The sequence below is a fragment of the Mirounga leonina genome, unplaced genomic scaffold, assembly GCF_011800145.1.
Source record: "Mirounga leonina isolate KUSES-001 unplaced genomic scaffold, KU_Mleo_1.0 Mir_173, whole genome shotgun sequence".
Taxonomy (NCBI): Eukaryota; Metazoa; Chordata; class Mammalia; order Carnivora; family Phocidae; genus Mirounga; species Mirounga leonina.
The window spans coordinates 22,621,689-22,642,871 of record NW_023270447.1 but is presented as its reverse complement, the minus strand read 5'-3'; the positions used below and the strand labels follow the sequence as shown (position 1 = coordinate 22,642,871).

Here is a 21,183-nt window from a genome sequence, read left to right as displayed (position 1 = left end):
TTGCTACTCCCACTCCAGTTCCTTCATTTGTTTTTTGTTTTGTTTTTTAAACACAACTTTTTCGTCTGCTCTTTCCTGGTGCTTTTTATTTCAGTTCCTCATCCTTCCATAAAGTGCTTTTCTATGAAAAGATCCCAGGATTGGACAATCTCTTGATGATGATCACCATGACTAACCACCATGATGAGGATGACAACTACACAATCTAAAGAATTACTCAACTCAATGAGTACTTAAGACCTCAACTGTCTTAGAAAGTATGATAAATATGTTCAGCATAATCCCTATTGCTATTTAACAACTTAAATCTTTAGGATAAGGAGGTGAGATAAGGAAGTTCATCAAAATATTTTAGTAATTCATAATGTTATATTTATGCAAATATTTTGATCTAGATTCAAATTCCTGAGTTAAGGAGATACATAAATACTCTCCTTGCATTTCCACAGGTTTATTGTAATGTACAATAATGGTGCGCAATCTGTATGTTATTCTGTTCCTAGCTCTACATCTCTTGCCTGGAGTGAAAAGCTCAATGGTAAATTTGAATAACAATGGATATGATGGCATTGTCATTGCAATTAACCCTAGGGTACAAGAAGATGAAAAACTCATTCAAAACATAAAGGTAAGGGAGAAATTTTTATTACACACTTATTTTTATTCCAATAAGTATTTTCCATCCATGTTGCCAAGGCACATACATATGCTCTCACAGAGTTACAACTTTCCAAAACCGCTTTGACAATATTCATCATTTATGTAATATGTATCTAAATTGTCAAGATTAACATCTGCTTAGTTTAACTATGATTTCTCATATATTAGTAGTATTAGTCATTCCCCTAATAAATTATTAAAAGGCCAAACTACAGTATTTCTTCAACTTACTAAGCTAACAGAAAGACCTTAGCCCTACTGGAGAATTCTTTTAAAATTTTACTTTTGTAAAGTTTTTTTTTTTTTTTTTTTTTTTTAAAGATTTTATTTATTTATTTGACAGAGAAAGACACAGCGAGAGAGGGAACACAAACGGGGAGTGGGAGAGGGAGAAGCAGACTCCCTGCGGAGCAGGGAGCCCGATGCGGGACTCGATCCAGGGACTCCAGGATCATGACCTGAGCCAAAGGCAGTCGCTTAACCAACTGAGCCACCCAGGCGCCCCTAAAGTTATTTTTATAAGGTTTAAATAGCTAACCTACACTTAAGCCCTAGATCTTCATTATACATTTTTTCAGTTGTACTTGTTCAACTCTGAAAAATTAACAAACTCTGATGTATTTGATTTTAAAGAAAATACTACATATTTTTGAAGTTGATTTACTTCTTAATTTTATTTGGGTTAGTCAGTATAATAAAAACACTTTATATATAGCATTTTAATATATATGATCTTGTTTGATCCTCTCAATAACCCTATGAGGTAAATTATTACCCTTGTTGCATAAATGAGAGAAGCTAATGATTCGTACAGTCTTAAAATAACTGGTAAAACTGGAATGTGAAGCCAATGAGACCTATATATTTTTATTTTCCTTACTGCTTGGTAAAACTTTGCCTTTTATGAACACACTCCATATGAAAAAGTAACTCAAATCTAGCAAAGTGGTTTTTTTTTTTCAATTAAAAAGTATAAAATCTACAAAACTTTAAACTCTCAACCCAATTATCAACTCCTCTGTTTAATTAAATAAGCAACTTGCCAACAAGCTCCCAGTCTTAATCACCTTTATATCTCACCCAGAACTCATTCCCCTCTCCAGTCCATAATACTGAATGCAGGTCTGGATAGGTAAAAAATAAGAGTTGATTTCTGGGCATGTGAAAATGAAAAGTTTACAGACTAAAGAGATAGAGTAAAATTCAACTTATTTTTCAGTTAGGCTTTGCCAAAATATTTGGGGAAAGGGAGCTTAGATTTGCTTTTTCTTGTTCTTATATACACTTTCATGATCATTTCATTATGAAATTGTTACCATATTTTGTCAGGAAATGGTAACTGAAGCTTCAACTTACCTATTTCATGCCACCAAACAAAGAGTTTATTTCAGGAATATAAGCATTTTTTTTTAAAGATTTTATTTACTTATTTGACAGAGAGAGACACAGTGAGAGAAGGAACACAAGCAGGGGGAGTGGGAGAGGGAGAAGCAGGCTTCCCGCCAAGCAGGGAGCCCGATAGGGGCTCGATCCCAGGACCCTGGGATCATGACCTGAGCAGAAGGCAGATGCTTAACGACTGAGCCACCCAGGCACCCCAGGAATGTAAGCATTTTAATTCCAATGACCTGGAAGTCAAAATCTGAGTACTTAATGCCAAAACAAGAATCATATGACCAGGTAGGGTATTTTATCTAGCTCCTACACTTTTTTTTTCCTGTGCTTCCTAAAAATTAATACTCATAATATTTTAACAATTCCTAGCCACTGCTTTAGTAATTAAATTAGTAATATTACTTGTCTTAATATAGGTAAAAGAAATCCTTGTTTCTATCACTCTTGTGATGTTTTTGCTTATTCTTCTGCTTTTTAGGCAGATGTCATAGTTGCCAATCCTTACCTAAAATATGGAGATGATCCCTATACACTTCAATATGGACAATGTCGGGAAAAAGGACAATATATACATTTTATTCCAAACTTCTTGTTGATTAATAATTTGCGTATCTCCTGGTCCCGAGGTAGGGTTATCTCCTATACTTCCATTTTTATTTCCATTGGAAACAAATACGACACTGTGATTAATGGTATTTTTAAAGATTTTTTAAAAAGAGAAATAAGTACTGATTAACATCTTTATCTAGAAATATAGTAGTTATTTCAACAAAATTATATTTCTTTGTGTGTGTTTAAAAATAATAATAACAAATTGAAAAAATAAGTAATAAATACGAACCCATTTCAACATTTTTGAACTAACGAAAGGTATCAATTTCTAAAGTTCTTTGATTCAGTTAAGCTAAGGATCTGGGGCAGGGAAACATAAAATACATGGACACTGTATTAAAATATTGTAAATATAAATTTATAAGTGGCAATATTCTCTCATAGGCAGAGTGTTTGTCCATGAGTGGGCCCACCTCCGATGGGGAATATTTGATGAGTATAATGTGGACTGGCCATTCTGTATTTCCAGACGGAACACTATTGAAGCAACAAGGTATCATTTATTGAACAAATTTGTTTTCAAAACTTTTCACTTATTATTTTTAAATTTTCTATACTAGGAAAAAAAAATTATCTCAGTGGTTGAATGCTCATACAGTTAATTGCAATATCTAACCTGCCCCAGTATGTATATGTCCAAATATTTCTGGGGATTCTACCTTGGTATCAAGATCAATCAGGAATTGGGATTCATTTCGGTATTCATGGGGACTGTACTAAAATATGTTATTGTCAGAGGAAAAAGGAAAAAGCTGTAGCCTAAACCTTAAGATATCTGCGAACTGGAGTTCAAGTTCCTATCATATCCTTTATTTCATTTTATTTATTTATTTTCCTTTATTCCATTTGATTCATAACTCTTTTTTTCTCTCTTAGTCACCATTCATTACATCATTAGTTTTTTATGTAGTGTTCCATGATTCATTGTTTGCGTATAACACCAGTGCTCCATTCAATACGTGCCCTCCTTAATACCCATCACAGGGCTAACCCATCCTCCCACCCCCCGCCCCTCTAAAACCCTCAGTTTGTTTCTCAGAGTCCATGGTCTCTCATGGTTCATCTCCCCCTCCGATTGCCCCCCCTTCATTTTTCCCTTCCTACTATCTTCTTTTTTTTTTTTTTTTTTGACATATAATGTATTATTTGTTTCAGAGGTACAGGTCTGTGATTCATCAGTCTTACACAATTCACAATTCTCACCATAGCACATACCCTACCCAATGTCTATTGATTCATAACTCTTTAAGGTGAATCTGTTCCATGAAACCAATTAAACTACTAGAGCTTCATGTTAAATATATTTTATTCTTCATTTTATCTTGAGCTTAAAAAAGTATTTTTCATAAGGATAAGTGGGTACATGATTTTTTGAAATATAAATATTTTATTATTATTATATTCCTTAAATATAAATATAATTCTGGGTGGATTTAGACAGGTCCTATTAATAAATAGATGAGATATTTAAATATGGAGTATTTAAAGAGTATTAAAGAACAACAGAAATCAATGTAATTGGAAACAAGTCTTTGGGATAAAAAACATATTAGAGAAAAGAGCTGTGAGAGAAACATGCCTCTCCCCATGTCTTTCATGTTGTTTGCTTTATCCCTACTGAGCTGCATGGAGTCTCATGCAGATAGGGTTCTCACCTCATGCAACTCCTACCTGCACCACCTCCCTTATCCAAACAATGCTTGTTCATTCTTTGAGACTCAGTTTAAACGTTTGTTCCCCAAGTGTCCTTTTCCTCTCCCTCCATTTGGTGTTAAATGTGAGAATGTCCCCAAAGCAATACACATGGCCTTCTCTCACACGGAGCAGTAGTGGTCTATGTAATTTTATTTTCCACACTAGACTTTAAGATCCTCAAGGACTGACTTTTTTTTTTATTCCCCTAGACTTGGGCCTGGCACAGAGTAAAGTAACAACAAAGAATGTATCAAATAACAAATTTTTGATAAATCAATGGAAAATGAGTAAGTTTTCTTACCAGTCATAAAAAGAGATATATTAGTAAAAACAATTATCTAAAATAACGTTTAATGAACTCCTACTGTGTGCCAGGCACTTTGTTTGAGGCAGTGTAAGTTTCATTTTCAGGCTTACCCCAGAGCTAACCCTCTTGGAATATATGACTCACCATCTCCTTTAATCCTTGCAATACAAAAAATTTTATCTAAGTGGATTAATATCCTGACACTTGATATTAATGCAGAATAAAAGTAGGTCCTACAGATAAATAGGAACTCTTTAGAATCTTTTACCCATACTCCACCCCCCCATTCCCTGCCTGGGACTTGACAATTATCTTACTTATCATAAAGACTAAACAGTTTGTTTGAATGCACAAGCATTTCCATGCAATGTTTATTTTTATTTTGTCCCTCAATCTAGCTCAGTGGTTTTCAAAATGTAAATTGCAAAATGCTATAAACACAAAACCACACATGGTTTTGTATGTATGGTATACACGTATATGTGTATATATGTTTATAACTACATAGCAATATGTGTGTATGTGTTTGTATCACATACATAGAAATTTAAGAGGGTTTTTAGCATTATGTTGACTCTCTCATCCCCACTAGGAAGCAACTCCTCTGCATCTCTTAACTCATTTCATCTTTACAACATCCCTATAGCTTAGGAATTATCTTTAGTTCAAGGTCACAGGGATAATAGATTTATTGATTACATTAGTGGGCAATGAATGTTAATAACTATAAACTGGCATGATTGTTCCTATTGACATCAATTGTAAATAGAGGCAGGACACTGTGACTACTTCTATCAAAATGAAATGTTTGTCCATGATCTGTAGCAATTATCGTTAAGGGAAAGATTGAGGATGCTAGTCTTTTCTCATGATTTCTGGTCTTCATATATAAAAGTAACTTAATTCTTTCATCATAGATGTTCAACTCATATTACTGGCATTAATGTGGTTTTCAAGGAATGTCAGGGAAACAGCTGTATAACAAGGCCATGCAGGCGTGACTCACAGACAGGGCTGTATGCAGCAAAGTGTACATTTATCCCAGAAAAAATCCCAGACTGCAAGGGACTCCATAATGTTCATGCAAAGTCTCGATTCTGTAAGTACCTTCTTTTTCTAGTTTCACAAAGGAACACTTCAGGAAAAATTAATTAGGGAAGCTGTATTTTCTACTATGTAATTATGTATACCAAAAGAAATGAAGGAGATTACTCAGGCAATTAACTAAAGACCATTTTCTCCGGCCTGTGTCAGGGTTGTCTGGAAATTATTCCACTTTTTTTTATAAACCGGTTTCATTTCTTCAGAAGTAGAACTGTACCCTTTTCACTGATGTCACATAATTTCTTACAACATCCCTTCCCTCATTTGACTTCTGTGGATTTGTGTAGTTCTAAAACTACAACCTTACTTTTAATTCTCTCTTCTAAGTGTTAGTCATTCTACTTTTCCAAAGTAATTCATTCCATAGCTTTGGAAAAGTACTGACACTCTAGATTTTCTAGTACCTTTACACTAAAGTACATCAAGCTATTGCAAAGTGATACCGTGCAAACGTACATGGCTCTGTTTCTACACAACAAACTTAAGGGAAAAGTTCACAATTACCAGTCTGATCAATTATAAAATAATAACACAATAATTCAAGTTTTAAAGCTAATGTTTGACCTGAAATATCTGGTTTCAACATATAAATTTGAGTGGATAAGAACAGGTGCCTTGGAATCAGAAAGACTTGATATCAAAACCCAGTCTGTCATTTTCAAACTGTGTCATTACAAGCAAACTGCTAAATCTGAGATTTAGTTCTCTTGTCTCATAAATGGGAATTATAATACTTCACAGGTTATTGTTATTAGGTTCACAAGAGGTAGAATGAATAAAGCATGATCACAGTGCTTAGCACAAGGTGAGTATAAAATAAACTTTAAAGGGCGCCTGGGTGGCTCAGTTGGTTAAGCGACTGCCTTCGGCTCAGGTCATGGTCCTGGAGTCTCGGGATCGAGTCCCACATCGGGCTCCCTGCTCAGCGGGGAGTCTGCTTCTCCCTCTGACCCTCCTCCCTCTCATGCTCTCTGTCTCTCACTCTCTCTCTCTCAAATAAATAAATAAAATCTTTAAAAAAAAATAAAAAAATAAAATAAACTTTAAAGTTTTAGTTTTTAAAATTTTTAAAATATTTGGATAATAGTCAATTGTCTCTTTCCTGGATAAGTCCAATCTTAATTAATGTAAACATATTGTAGTTACCTAATGAAGGTTTCTAAGTATGTAAAAAAGATTTTTAAATATGAAAGTTATAAAAAACTAATCAAAATAAGGTATACTACCTCTAGATAGTAGGACTAACTTATTTAAAAGAAGCAATATTCCATATACCAAATCACTAGCAACAATAATTCTTTGGGTAGAGGTTTGTAAAGGCTTATTATTTCCAATAAAATTTAAAATTGTTTTAGAGCCCAGGGCATTAATGATGAAGAACTTGAATCAAAATATAGACTTACTATTTGCTAAAACTCTTAAAAGAACCTAATTAGATATTTTTTTTATTTTTTTAAGATTTTATTTATTTATTTGAGAGAGAGAGAGAGAGAATGAGAGACAGAGAGCATGAGAGGGAGGAGGGTCAGAGGGAGAAGCAGACTCCCCGCCAAGCAGGGAGCCCGATGCGGGACTCGATCCCGGGACTCCAGGATCATGACCTGAGCCGAAGGCAGTCGCTTAACCAACTGAGCCACCCAGGCGCCCCCTAATTAGATATTTAAGTAGAAGTTGTTTTCTAGTCTAAAAAAGGTCCCTTCTAGAAATAGTTGAAATACGAGTCAAGAAAGTTCACTTTAAGCTGCTGTCAGAATTCAGCATCCAAGTAGGTATAAGATCATGTGATATGAGAGGATAATTGGAATACCTACTGTCTATACCAAGCTATAAATCCCAAAAGCATCTTTCAGGAAATAACTCATGCTGCCTACCTGAAAGACGAATAATAATGAAGAAGATCATATAGCTGAAATATGGATGGAACTAATTATATAAGCCATGTCTCAGAGATAAATACTGAACATCTTATCCAAAATAACACTAACTTCTAATTATCATAACACAGATTAAGTAAATTGCATAGCATCTGTACCCAGGGCATCAGTTCACCCAAGAGAAATATGACCTGAAATACCGAATGTTCAATTCCATGATTTCCTTCCCTTCAACTTCATTATTTCCACTTCATGCCCAGCACTGTGTTAGGAGCTGGAAATACAGAAATAATTAAAGATAACTGTTCTTGACAGACTCAGTTTAGGAGAAAGGTAGAGAAATAAGAAAATATATATATGAATACAAAGTACAAAGCGATATAAACCAAGTGCTAGGGAACTAACAGCAAACATCTCCACCTGGAGGTCAGAAAATTGTTTCTAAAGAGATGAAAAAAATTGTATTTGAAAAGGAATGAGTATGAATTTGCCAAAGCAGGAATAGGAAGGGCAATTTTAAGTAAAAACAAAAAAACAAAAAACAGTTTATAAAAGCAAAGAGTAGGGAAAAGTGTAGGAATGCCATGCATGATTGTACAAGTTGAGCACTACCCAAATTATCTGCATCATGGTCACTAAAAATTTTAATATTTACTAGAACAATTTTCAGGTAAATAGCAGTTAAAAAAAAAAAAGAAAAGAAAACTTGAGAACAGGTCACCTTTTTCTAATTTGCACAAGATTTCCTGTCTCTTCTCCCATTTGCGTTAGCAAAGACCCTTGTGAAGATTTCTAGCATACTCTAAGAACAGGAAAAAACTCAGTGTGGTATAAGCAGAGGATGGTGAAAGCAAGGAGAAGGAAACAAGATTGAAAGAACAAACTGGAACCTACAAAGCTAAGGTATTTGGATTTTATCTTAACAGCTTCCGATTGGTGATATGATCAGCTTACTTCTTTCAGGAAGATAATTGTACTAACAGTGAGGAGTAAAATGGAGTGAGATGACAGGAGGCAGAGAGATTAGCCAGAAGGCTACAGCAATAGGCAGATCAGAGAGCTGAAGTCTCTGAATAAAGGCAGTGTCAGTGGCAGGGGAAGAGGGACCAGATTTGATGGGCATTTCATATCAGCAAGACTTGATTATCAATCACCACTTTAAATGAAACTGTATTTTTCTCCCATGCAATGAACTCCTTCTGGGATATGTCAATAGTTCTGAAGTCATTGTCAATCATCCATATTAGAAGGAAAACAAAATCTTAAAACTTAAATAAAAGGTATTCAAATTTAATAATTTAGTTCTAAATTTGAGCTTACATCTGGAAACTCTATATTGGGAGGACATTTTTAAACATGCAATGCCACTTATAAAAATATTTCTCGGGGTGCCTGGGTGGCTCAGTCGGTTAAGCATCCAACTCTTGATTTCGGTTTAGGTCATGATCTCAGAGTCCTGGGATTGAGCCCCAGGTCAGCTCTGTGCCCACCAGGGAGTCTGCTTGAGGATTCTCTCTCTCCCTCTCCCTCTGCCCCTCACCTAGTTCTCTCTCTCTCTCAAATAAATAAATCTTTAAAAAATATATTTCTAATAAGCTGAGGCTTACTGCAAGATGAATTCCTTCTTGAATGCTGCATTAGTTTATGGGAACATTTTTCCAAGTTACTAAGTTTTCAAAACTTGGAGAATTTTCACAGATTCTACAGTAAGGAAACATCATTTGGCAGAATTGCTGGCTACAACTCACCATTTGCAACTGAAAGAGCGGCAATCAGATTTCCTCATTTTCTCCCTACATTTTCATTACTTTCTCAGTAGTATTATTTTATGTCAGCGTTCACTAGAGCCAAAAATAATCCAGCTTGTTAAAATATCTGTTCTCCGGGCGCCTGGGCGGCTCAGTAGGTTAAGCATCTGCCTTCGGCTCAGGTCATGATTGAGCCGGCTGCGGAATTGAGCCCTCTGCTCCCTGCTCAGCAGGAAGTCTGCTTCTCCTTCTCCCTCTGCCCCTCCACCCCACTTGTGCTCTCTCTCAAATAAATAAATAAAATCTTATAAATAAATAAATAAAATATCTGTTCTCAAGTTTTTTGGTCAACTATAAAGATATAGAAAACACTTTGGCAATTAAAGGTCATTTTCTTTATCCCACTTTTAAAGGGCAGCTAGAAATTATTGCAAATCCAATCCCTTTTCTACTAAACTTAATTCAAGCTTGAGTCATCCAAAGTCCAGAAGGGAAAATAAGAAGTTAAGTTAAGCAGTTGTACCAGCCACACGTTTCCCCCACCTGCCATGATCTATGATCTCCCTATACCTAAAAGAATCAACAAAAAAACTTTCCAGTGATGGTTTCACCTTGCTTCTTCTCTACTGAGGTATGCAAAATGGATGTGAGATTGTTAGATTATGAAATAATTTTTAATTGTCAGGAGATAAAATCTCTGGAGGATGTATGTGGCAGCCAGCTGCATATTTGGAAAGGAAAGTAACGCTTACCAATTATTGTAATAGTGTTTTCTAATTGATTTTTTTCCAGGTAACTGAATTTTGTACAGCAAAAACTCATAATACAGAAGCTCCAAACCTATAAAACAAAATGCATAGTAGCAGAAGCACATGGGATGTAGTTATGGACTCTGATGGTTTTTGGAATGCATCTCCCATGAAAGGAACAGATCCACCACCTCATCCTACATTTTCATTGCTGAAGTCCAAAGAGCGAGTAGTCTGTTTGGTACTTGATAAATCTGGAAGCATGAGTTCGGTAAGACATTTATTTGTCAGCTCTCTTAAATTAAGTAGTTAAGCTACTAGAAATATAATTTAATCTTAGGTTTAATTCTATTAAGCTACCTAAAATATGTATTTATTACTCTAATAACTTTTAGTACAATGATTCTACATGGACAAGTACTAAGAGATAATACACTAAAATAAAAATAATTGTTATATTAAGATGATTGGATGATGGATTATGTTTATTCTTTAACTTTGAGTTCTAACAAACTAGAAATACTATAACTGAACAAAAAAAATTTATCCATAATTCCACCATTGAGCATATGTCATTCCAGTCTTTTTTCTGTTTGTGTATTTGTTTTACCTCCTCAAAAATGTGATTATATTTTGTATAATATTTTGTAATATGATTTTTTTACTTACCATACCTGAAACACTCCCTATGGAAAAAAACGATTTCATGATATAATTTTTAATGATTATATCATATGCACATACCATAGTTTAGTCAGCCTCCTGTCATTGGACATTTTAGAGTTTTCAACTTGTTATAAAAATTATGCTGCAATGAACATTTTTGTACGCATTTTTAAATTATTTTCTTAGCAGAAATTCCTGAATATAAAACTGTTAAATAAAAAGGCATAGATTTTTAAGGCTTTACTAAGTATAACATGACTGATTTTTCCATTTTTTCTTTAATATTATTTCTTTTAATAAAATAAAGGGGGTCAAACTCTAAAATACAGTAACCAATACTATCAAGATCTCTGGCCCATGAACAACTTTGTCTTTCACCAATCTGTCAAGATTTGAGGAGACTCGGGAATTGTTCAGATATCTTTATCTTATCTCTTTCGAATGAAGCAAGCAGCAGAACTATACTTGCTTCTAATTATTGAAAAGGGATCTTTGGTTGGGATGGTCACATTTGAACATTTTGCTACAACCCAAAACTACCTAACAGAAATAATTGGTAATAATGCTTACGAAAAGATCACTGCAAACCTGCCTCAAGAAGCTGGTGGTGGAACTTCAATTTGCAGTGGTCTCAGAGCAGGATTCCAGGTAAAATAAAAATACTTTTCTAAATATCACTTGCCATTTACCATTGCTTTTATTTTTACCCCACTATCTTTGAACAAGGGTCATGAGTTCATAGGTCCCTTATCTAAATGGTATATTTTTTAAAAGACTCCCCTACTGTCTGTTGCTTACAGCTGGGTAGCCTCTCTGAGTGTGGTTATTCCACCAATGTACTCTTGAGGTACTGAGTTGCATTGGTGAATGGTTAAGCAAGGGAAGAAAACTCCAGCGTGCACATTATCACTGCAATTTTCTTGAGGAGCTCACCATTTCTTTATCACTCCCACCATCTGAACGACTATCAGTAAACAATAATGCTGTTGAGGGGGCTATGGAAGAGGGAAACTATCACTGTTGCCAGGCTATAAAGAAAACCCGAGTTCATCAATTAAATTGACAGTTAAAAATCACAAGGATAGTTCCTCAGGCAGGATAGTACCAAACCCAAGACACACAGGTGGAAGTTTAATGAAATAAAAATTGTGAAATAAAATATTGAGAGCAACTTTTCAGCACTATATTAACCTGCCTTACGGTATGCATTTGAATTTCTTCCAACCTGTTTAAGCCTATTTATTGTCATTTTTTAAGTCACAAAAACAGAAAATTGCTTTCATTCACTGACCCTCCCATTGCTTCAGCTAAAAAAAGTAGAGATCATTACCCTTTTCCAGGCCACTAATTAATGCTATCTCTGAGCTTTCTCGTGGAGTCTATTTTTTACAAAGCATATTGGTTCAAGGAGGCACGCAGGCCTGGAGGATGTATGTGGCAGCCAAACCTGGGATCTCAGGCAAACCTGGGATTCTGGCTCTATTATTTATTAGCTAAATGACCTTGGGTAAGTTATCAACTCAGAAAGTCTGTTTACTCAACTAAGGGAATGTGGAAAACAACAGTACCTATCTCATTTAATTATGAGAATTATGTAAGATAAGTGCTCAAGGAAGGACTGCTATTATTATAATAAACTAAATTCTTATATATGTCTATTCACTTCTAAAATATGATAGTATTATATCTTGGAAATGTGTCTTAATGTTTGTACATATTGGTTTGTATGTTTTTCTTAATATATCTTGATATATATCTATGGATATTTTGACCACAGAGTTTATTGCTGAACAGATTATGTTAAGTCACATTCAAAGTTATAAATATCTCTTAATTACTTTTAAAATGAAACCATAGTGGGGCGCCTGGGTGGCTCAGTCGTTAAGCGTCTGCCTTCAGCTCAGGTCATGATCCCAGGGTCCTGGGATCGAGCCCTGCATCGGGCTCCCTGCTCAGCGGGAAGCCTGCTTCTCCCTCTCCCACTCCCCCTGCTTGTGTTCCCTCTCTCACTGTCTCTCTCTCTCTGTCAAATAAATAAAATCTTAAAAAAAAAAATGAAACCATAGCAATATATAGTATTTTACTTATATAATCATCATCATAACAGCTAAAATTTATTGAGCATATACTACATTATTGCCTATGTTAAATACATGTATGATCTTATTTATCCTTACCATTACTTTTTTAGTAAGGTATTATTACACTCATTTTGCACATAAGGAAACTAAGGTTCAGAGTAATTAAGTATCATTCTTAAGATCATATAGTTAGTAACTAGCAAATATAGGTAGGATTCAAAACCTGGTCTTTCTTATTCCAAAATCTAAAAAGCTAATCACTACACTGCGCTATTTATAGAACTCTATTATATATGGTGGGGGTGGAGAACTAAACGCTAGATATTCTATTTAGCAAATGGCAGAGGTAGAATTTACTCTCAATTTGTCTGATTAAAGATTTTTAGTCAATACTCTTGATAGAAGTCAGGAAAAGACCAAAAAAATTGTAATAATAAATTTATGAACTTCCTATTTCTTACTTCAATGTTTTTTCCAGGAAATGCTCACATTCTTCAGTGATCAACTAAAATACATAAAAAGGCACATAATTTAACTTTGCATACCTGCCTTTAGTCATGACTTTGCAAATATTGTCTAGTATGCTGCCAAAACTGCCTGGGTCATTTGCCTCTACCTCAAGCATCTCCTGGAATAATAATAACTAACATTCACTTAGTACTTACTATTTGCTAGGCATGGTTCTAAGTGTTTTATTCTCCTCTCTTGGGTAGCTTGAATATATTTGAAAGGATTAGAAGCACTGCTAACACTCTGTCTTTGAAAACCCACAAGACCATTGTACATTACACTCATTTCTATGCCAACTCAGCCTGGAATGACAATGCAAAATTTCCTTTTGCTTGCTCTGATGCCTGGGCCTAAAGACTTCTTCAAGACTAAAGAGTAGGTTTATTCTTATTTTAAATTTATTGAGATATGATATTCTGATTTTTCACTACCAGGCAATTATCCACACTAACCAGAGTACTTCTGGTTCTGAAATCATATTACTAACAGATGGGGAAGATGATCACATAAGCTCATGCTTTGAGGAGGTAAAGCAAAGTGGTGCAATCATCCACACCATAGCTCTGGGACATTTTGCTGCCAAAAAACTGGAGACCCTGTCAAATATGACAGGCAAACCTTTGGAATATAGTTTGAATAGAAAATATATTTTCAGTCTCTCCTATTCCCAGGGCTCTTTCCCCTTAAACTACAACCCTGCTCATAAAGTTCCTATCCTAAAATTTAATCTTTGTCCCTTCCTTGTCCTTGTCCTTCAAATTAATCTTTCCTCTTCCCCAACCCCATCTCTTTGCAATTCTACCTATACCAGCTTCTTCTAATATTAGTCAATATTCTCTGTCTTCATTCATTTCTCACCACTTTCTACCAATACCACCAAATTGAAACTTCTTTCTCCATGGCTACTAATGACTTCCTCAATTGTAATTTCAAAATTCTTTTTCATATTTATCCTGTTCAATCCTACAGTCAAGATTCAGATAGCCCTAATTCATAGAAGAAGAAATGGAAACCTACAGAGTACAAATGATTTGCCCAAGGCTGTAGTTAAAGTCCTGATTACCAGTTCTTGCCCCCAGCAATCCATCCTTTTCCATTGCCTTTTTTTTTTTTTTTTTTTTTTTGAGAAAGAGAAAGAGAAAGAGAGCATGTGTGTGCGTGTGAGCACAAGGCAGGGGGGTAGAGAGAAAGGGAGAGAGAGAATCTTAAGCAGGCTCCATGCCCAGCGCAGAGCCCATGGAGGAGCTGAATCTCACGACACTGAGATCATGACCTGAGCCAAAATCAAGAGTCAGATGCCTAACTGACTGAGCCGCCCAGGTGTACCCATCCTTTTCCATTCCTTACTCCTGTATAATTTCTTTGTTAACTCCTATACTATTTATTTTCTCGCTTAATTTTTACTTAATTCTAAACTGGTATTCTCTAAATTGTTTTGGTATACCTTAGACACAACTAAAAATAAGCAGCTGGTTCAAAAAATTGTCTTAAATTTCATTCTTATAACAGTATTTAGTGATTAGATCAACTTTACTAATATGGCAGGCCCTTACATCTAATAATTGATATAAAAACAATGGTATTTGGCCAGTTCTTTAAGTTTTCTTCAAATTTATATTGATAAGAGCACAAGAACAAGTATGATTTTCCCAGTTAAAATTAGTATTATAAAGTAAATACAATTCTATTTTAGGAGGACATCGTTTTTATGCCAATAAAGACATAAATGACCTTATTGATGCTTTCAGTAGAATTTCATCTAGAAGTGGCAGCATCACTCAGCAGGCTATTCAGGTTGGTATCTCAGAAAAATTGCTTGCCTTTTCACATTTTTAATAAATTTCCATTATCCTAGTCATTTCTTTCTCTAATAAATAACTCTTTTGCCTGAAAATATTTCTTACTGAAAAACATTCTTCCTGAATTTGCTTTTCTGTGACACTCATAGCCATCTTTTCTTCTGATTCGTTTATTATTTATAATTATAAATGTTTTTATTTGCTAAATTCTTCAAAATCTTATTTCATTGAAATCTTAGACATAAATTTAGAATTACTCTGAACTGACAAAACTTTGAAATTTCATTACTATAATTAAAAATTGGTTCTCTCTGTTCTTTGTTTTATTTATGTAACAGAGAGTAAAGCCTTGAGTATTATAGGAAGAGAATGGATAAATGGTACAGTACCTGTAGATAGTACAATTGGAAATGACACTTTCTTTTTTGTCACATGGACAATACAAAAGCCAGAAATTCTTCTCCAAGATCCAAAAGGAACAAAATATGAACCCTCAGCTTTCAAAGTAGATAAACTAAATATTCGGTCTGCCTGTCTTCGAATACCAGGTATTGCAGAGGTAAGAATATTTTTTTATTTTCTCCATGATTTATCAATCAACTTCAAGGGGAAAAAATGAAGATACATCTACTACACTGTCAATATTAAAGCAGCAACAGATCCTCTGCCACAAAAAAGAAGCCAAGAGGTGCCTGAATGGTGTCAGTTAAATGCCCCAACTCTTGGTTTCAGCTCAGGTCTTGATTTCGGGATCCTGAGACTGAGCCCTGTGTCAGGCTCTGTGCTCAGCGTCAAGTTTACGACTTGGCAGCTGCCCCTGAGGGCTCTGCCCGCTTGCTCTTTGAACAGAACAGAGCTCCTCCACGGACTGAACATAATAAGCAGTGAGCATGGAGGGCTGACCCGGACCAGACCGAGTCTTCTCAGTGGTGCCCAGGGACTGACTTCACTTATGGTTCGTTAACTTACCTTTATGGTATCTTGTTTGTTGTGAGACTTTGTATTATATCATGTCTTGTGTGACGTGTATGAAGCCCCGTTAAACGCATAGTGAAATGTCATTGAGTTTGGAATCCTGAACCTGCTTTACAATCATGTTAACCTTGCTTTATGATCGAATAAACACAACCATGTTTAGACACAACTTGTGGAAAGACACAACTCGTGTATGGGCCTTTATAGAGTGCTCGCAAAAGCTGGCTTAATCCGCAGGATTCCATGTCACTGACTCACTACGTGCTTTTAGAAAATTTGGAAGAATTGGGGGAAAAAAAACCCCACAAAACCCTCCTTGAGTCTTGATGGAAATTGACTACAGCAGAATTAAAAACAATAAGTTGGGGGATAAATTTGTGTGAATAAAAAAAAAAAAAGTCTCTCTCCCTCTGCCCTTCCCTCTGCCCCTCCCCGCATCACCACCCCACCCCACCCCCTCTCTCACTCTCATTCGCTCTCAAAATAAATAAATTTTTTTTTAAAATGCCAAGCAGAATAGAGATTTGTATCTACATTGTTTACTAGCTTATAAAACTGAATATTAAAAATCATTACTGTTACTCTGCTTAAATTTCTAAATAATTTTGTATTCCAAACAAGAATAGGAAACTATTACAAAAACTCTCAAATAGATATGTTGGATTTTCAGACAGACACTTGGCCTTCTAAATGAACATGCCAACTCTCAAATGCTAACAGTGACAATGACTACTTGAGCAAAAGTCCTACCACACGCCCAGTAATTCCAACTGCTCACATGAGCCAAAGTATAACACATTACCCTAGCCCAATGATTGTTTACGCACAAGTCAGTCAAGGGTTTTTGCCTGTTCTGGGAATCAACGTAACAGCCACTATAGAAACCAAAGATGGACATCAAATAATAATGGAGCTCTGGGACAATGGTGCAAATAATAAAAATCTGCATCAACTTCCACTGAACCTAAAATCCTACTACAGTCACATAACTTAGAAATCAATATTTCCTACGTATGTGAATGAATCAATTTTTAAGTAAATCAAATTCAATTTTTATGGTTTTAATATTTTTTACTCTTCTATCTTGACTACACATAGATATGAGCACATTTATTTTTAAATTTTATGAACAATTTGACTGTCTTCATGGAAACTGAGTATAATTTTTCTCTATTTTCATTAGTGTCAGTGTTTTGCATATGTTTCTGCCAATTTAATTATATTTTCTTTATTTTGTTAGGATTCCTATATGAAATAATAATAGCTAATATTATTTGAATATTTACCATGAATTACTTTTCCAAGGTCAAAGGTTAGTAAGTAGCCAGGCCAGGTTCTGAACCCAAGCAGTCTGATTCCGGGGTTCATGTACTTACACCACTATGCTATACTCACTCCCAAAATGATTGCCAACACTAGTGCTCATGAACAGTGCTTAGGACTGTCATTGTTACTCTGTTGAATGACTAATTATTATATTATAATATGCAGATGCTGATACTGTGAAGAATGATGGCGTCTACTCAAGATATTTTACAGAATACCATGGAAATGGTAGATACAGTTTAAAAGTACATGCCCAGGCGAGAAACAACATGGCTAGACTAAGTTTAAGACAACAATAGAACAAAGCTCTGTATATACCAGGCTATGTTGAAAATGGTAAGTGACATTAAGATAGAAATGTGTCATCTGTTTAGATAAGTTACAAGTGGTTAAGCACTGAAAATATTACGTACTATGGAAAACATAAGTATACAGTTATATAATCATCTCCGTATTTCAAAGTCATATTTATATTAAAAGACCTAACACAGGGCTATGCTTCCAACATGTTTTGTTCACATCTCCCCTCAGTTCATTTCATTTACATTTAAAAAAAATTACTGGGGCATCTGGGTGGCTCAGTCGATTAAGCCTCTGCCTTCAGCTCAGGTCATGGGTCCTGGGATCAAGCCCCATATCGGGCTCCCTGCTCCGTGGGGAGCCTACTTCTCCCTCTCCCTCTGCCTGCCACTCCCCCTGCTTGTGTGCTCTCTCTGTCAAATGAATAAATAAAATCTTAAAAAAAAAAAATTACTGAGCACCTTCCTATATGGCAGGCATTGTGCTAGATGCTGTAGCTAAAAAAATAAGACACCATCCTTGTCCTCAAAGAATTTACAGTTAAGTAATAAAGACAGGTATGTTAAGAGATAGTTCCAACATTGCATAATATCTCATCAATTTTAAAATGACACCAATAAAACAAGCTTTTTTTCACTAAAAGCTGTTACTTTTTCAATGTCTACAATCAATATTAACCCCTCTATAGCTGCAAAATGAAATTACAAGATAAAGAATAGACATAGCATTATGAAAAGTCACAAAATTACTTTCTTTGTAGGTAAAATTATACTGAACCCACCCAGGGCCTGAAGTCAAAGATACACATGTCAGAAGCTAAAGTAGAAGACTTCAGCCGACTAACCTCTGGCGGGTCATTTACTGTATCAGGAGCTCCTCCTGCTGGTAGTCATACTCATGTGTTCCCACCTGGCAAAATCACAGACCTTGAGGCTAAGGTTAAAGAAGATCACATTCAACTTTCATGGACTGCCCCTAGCAATGTCCTTGATAAAGGAAAAGGTAAGTTTCATATTATGTTTTAAAATATATAAAAGAAATCCCTTTGGCTTTCATTTGCTAGGAATTGTCTAATGTCCTACTTATAAATAACACTACTTATAAATAATTTGGCCATGGAGTCTGAATAAAGTACAAGGCTGAAATATCTCATTCATTCAAAGTTCCTTATAATAAATTGTCCTCATTCTAGAAAGTTGAGTCACTTTTATCTATACTTTAAACTGAATTTAACTAGTATTTATTGAATGCCTATCATATTCCAGTATTGTGCTAGACTAGTAGATTCTTTTGCGATAAAGCCAATCTTGCTATTTTCCCTTAAAGGTGGGAAAATGAAAGCAATATACAATATCAATATATACAATTTCTCAGGGGTTGTCAGAGCTGAAAAGCCCCATGTTCAGTATTCTTTCTCCTGGGTTACAAAAAACTTCTCACTGTATACTCTCAAAAGTCTTTCATTTCCTATATAGCATTTTTCAAAGCTGTATTTCTTTTTATCATATTATATAAGGAAAAAATCATTCTAAAACCAAAGAAAACAGAATACCCACAAAGAGCTCTTTTGCACTTCAATGTTGAAAACTCTTATCATGACAACTTTTGAAATACATTATTTTTTCATGCTATGATCCGTAAAGATATAGCAGAATAAAAAAGAAAAAACCTCCACTGAAAAAGCCACAGATAAAATTACCTGACCAAATTTTTAATTCTGAATTCAATTCAGTCAAGATGGTGCCTTTAGTTCAAGATTGGGTTCATAATAAATGCCCTCATGCTGATTGTAGGAACCAAAAGAAGAAGAAAGATTGCATTATTATCTGGACCCTGGGAGATAAGAACTTCACTATGTTTAACCATAAATGCCTAAAATTAGGTGGAATCTAATCTCTCTTTCCTTGTGACAAATAAGAAGAGGTTGTAGTTGCTATCAAATGTTACCATCAAGCATTGCAAAAGAAGGTAGTAGCAGTATCTCAAAGAATAAATGAATAACTATATAATATCCAATGAAGTTCTTAAATTCTCAGGGACCCAATTTCCATACCTGTCAAATATAAGAATTACTAGGTGACCTAGTATTAAAGTATTAAACAAGTATATATAATTATATATTCTAATATTTTATAATTCTATAATTCTATCACTTGAGGCATCAACTTAATACCTATATTGTTGGTCAACAAGTAAAGAGGTCAAATACAAACCCAACACAGTGCCAGATACTCTAGTTGATACAAAAGGAATATAAGACATACCATTTGTCCTAAGACAAAGAATATGATCTAATTGGAAAGATAAATTGAACTTCCATAAAATAATCTAGAAAACTCCATTCCATGCAATAGGAGTTCGTGGCAGAGAGTCATCAGGGTGGATAAAATATGAAAACAAGTCTTCATGAAGATGTTGGACTTCCTGTTGGGCCTTGAAGAATAAGTACAACTTGCATAAATAGGGAGAGGGAGGCACATACAGGGAGTCAGGGAGAGAAGGAACCAAATAATATGATCAAGGTCAAAAAAGCAAAATTTCACAATAAAATATCTAAATTAAAATAAAAGCTAGATGATAGATAGATAGATAGATAGATAGATAGATAGATAGATAGATGATAGATAGAACCACCTAAATGGAATGCAGGGTGTGTGTGAGGAGTAGTAAAACGGATTGATATGCCCTATTATTAAGAAACTAGAATGTTAAGGCAGAGGGTCAGAATTTTTTTTTAAATCACTAAATCGAAGTTATTTACCACACACTTAAAACACTTTCAACATTTCATGAAAAAATAGTCTTCACTTCAAAAAAAGACATTTGATGTTTTATTCATGGCATTTCAGAATGTGAGAATATATTTTTATAGGGGCGCCTGGGTGGCTCAGTCGTTAAGCATCTGCCTTCAGCTCAGGTCATGGTCCCAGGGTCCTGGGATCGAGCCCCGCATCGGGCTCCCTGCTCAGCGGGAAGCCTGCTTCTCCCTCTCCCACTCCCCCTGCTTGTGTTCCCTCTCTCGCTGTCTCTCTCTCTGTCAAATAAATAAATAAAATCTTTAAAAAAAAAAAAGAACATATTTTTACATTGATAGTTCTGGTAGATCTCTAAAAGAATTTTGGAATAAAAAAATTATGTCAGCATCTTCCCTTCTTTTCTTGACAAAGTTATAATAATAACTAATATTTCAAACATTTAGGTCCCAGACATTCTGCTAAACACTTTTCATGCATTATATATAATTCTCACCACTCAAGTAGTAGGCATTCAATAAATATTTGTTGAATGAATTGAATGACTGAATCTCCATTTTATAGATAAGAAAATGAAGGTAAAAAAGGTGAAATATATTTTTCTTTGTTACACAGCTAGAAAGTGTAGA

The 21,183-nt window shown here is 34.9% G+C and overlaps 2 protein-coding genes across 2 annotated transcripts in view; one reads left to right on the top strand and one right to left on the bottom strand.

Annotated features, from left to right (window-relative positions):
• Window positions 1-15,910, top strand: part of LOC118020278 (calcium-activated chloride channel regulator 4-like) — a 59,640-nt gene extending 43,730 nt beyond the window's left edge. Inside the window, 8 exon segments of the mRNA XM_035020202.1 lie at window positions 504-628; window positions 2,534-2,681; window positions 10,321-10,415; window positions 11,258-11,458; window positions 13,836-14,013; window positions 15,095-15,199; window positions 15,539-15,759; window positions 15,851-15,910. Coding sequence (XP_034876093.1) covers window positions 504-628; window positions 2,534-2,681; window positions 10,321-10,415; window positions 11,258-11,458; window positions 13,836-14,013; window positions 15,095-15,199; window positions 15,539-15,759; window positions 15,851-15,910 — 1,133 coding nt within the window.
• Window positions 1-21,183, bottom strand: part of ODF2L (outer dense fiber of sperm tails 2 like) — a 282,358-nt gene that overhangs the window by 224,594 nt on the left and 36,581 nt on the right. The gene's annotated exons all lie outside the window — the stretch shown is intronic.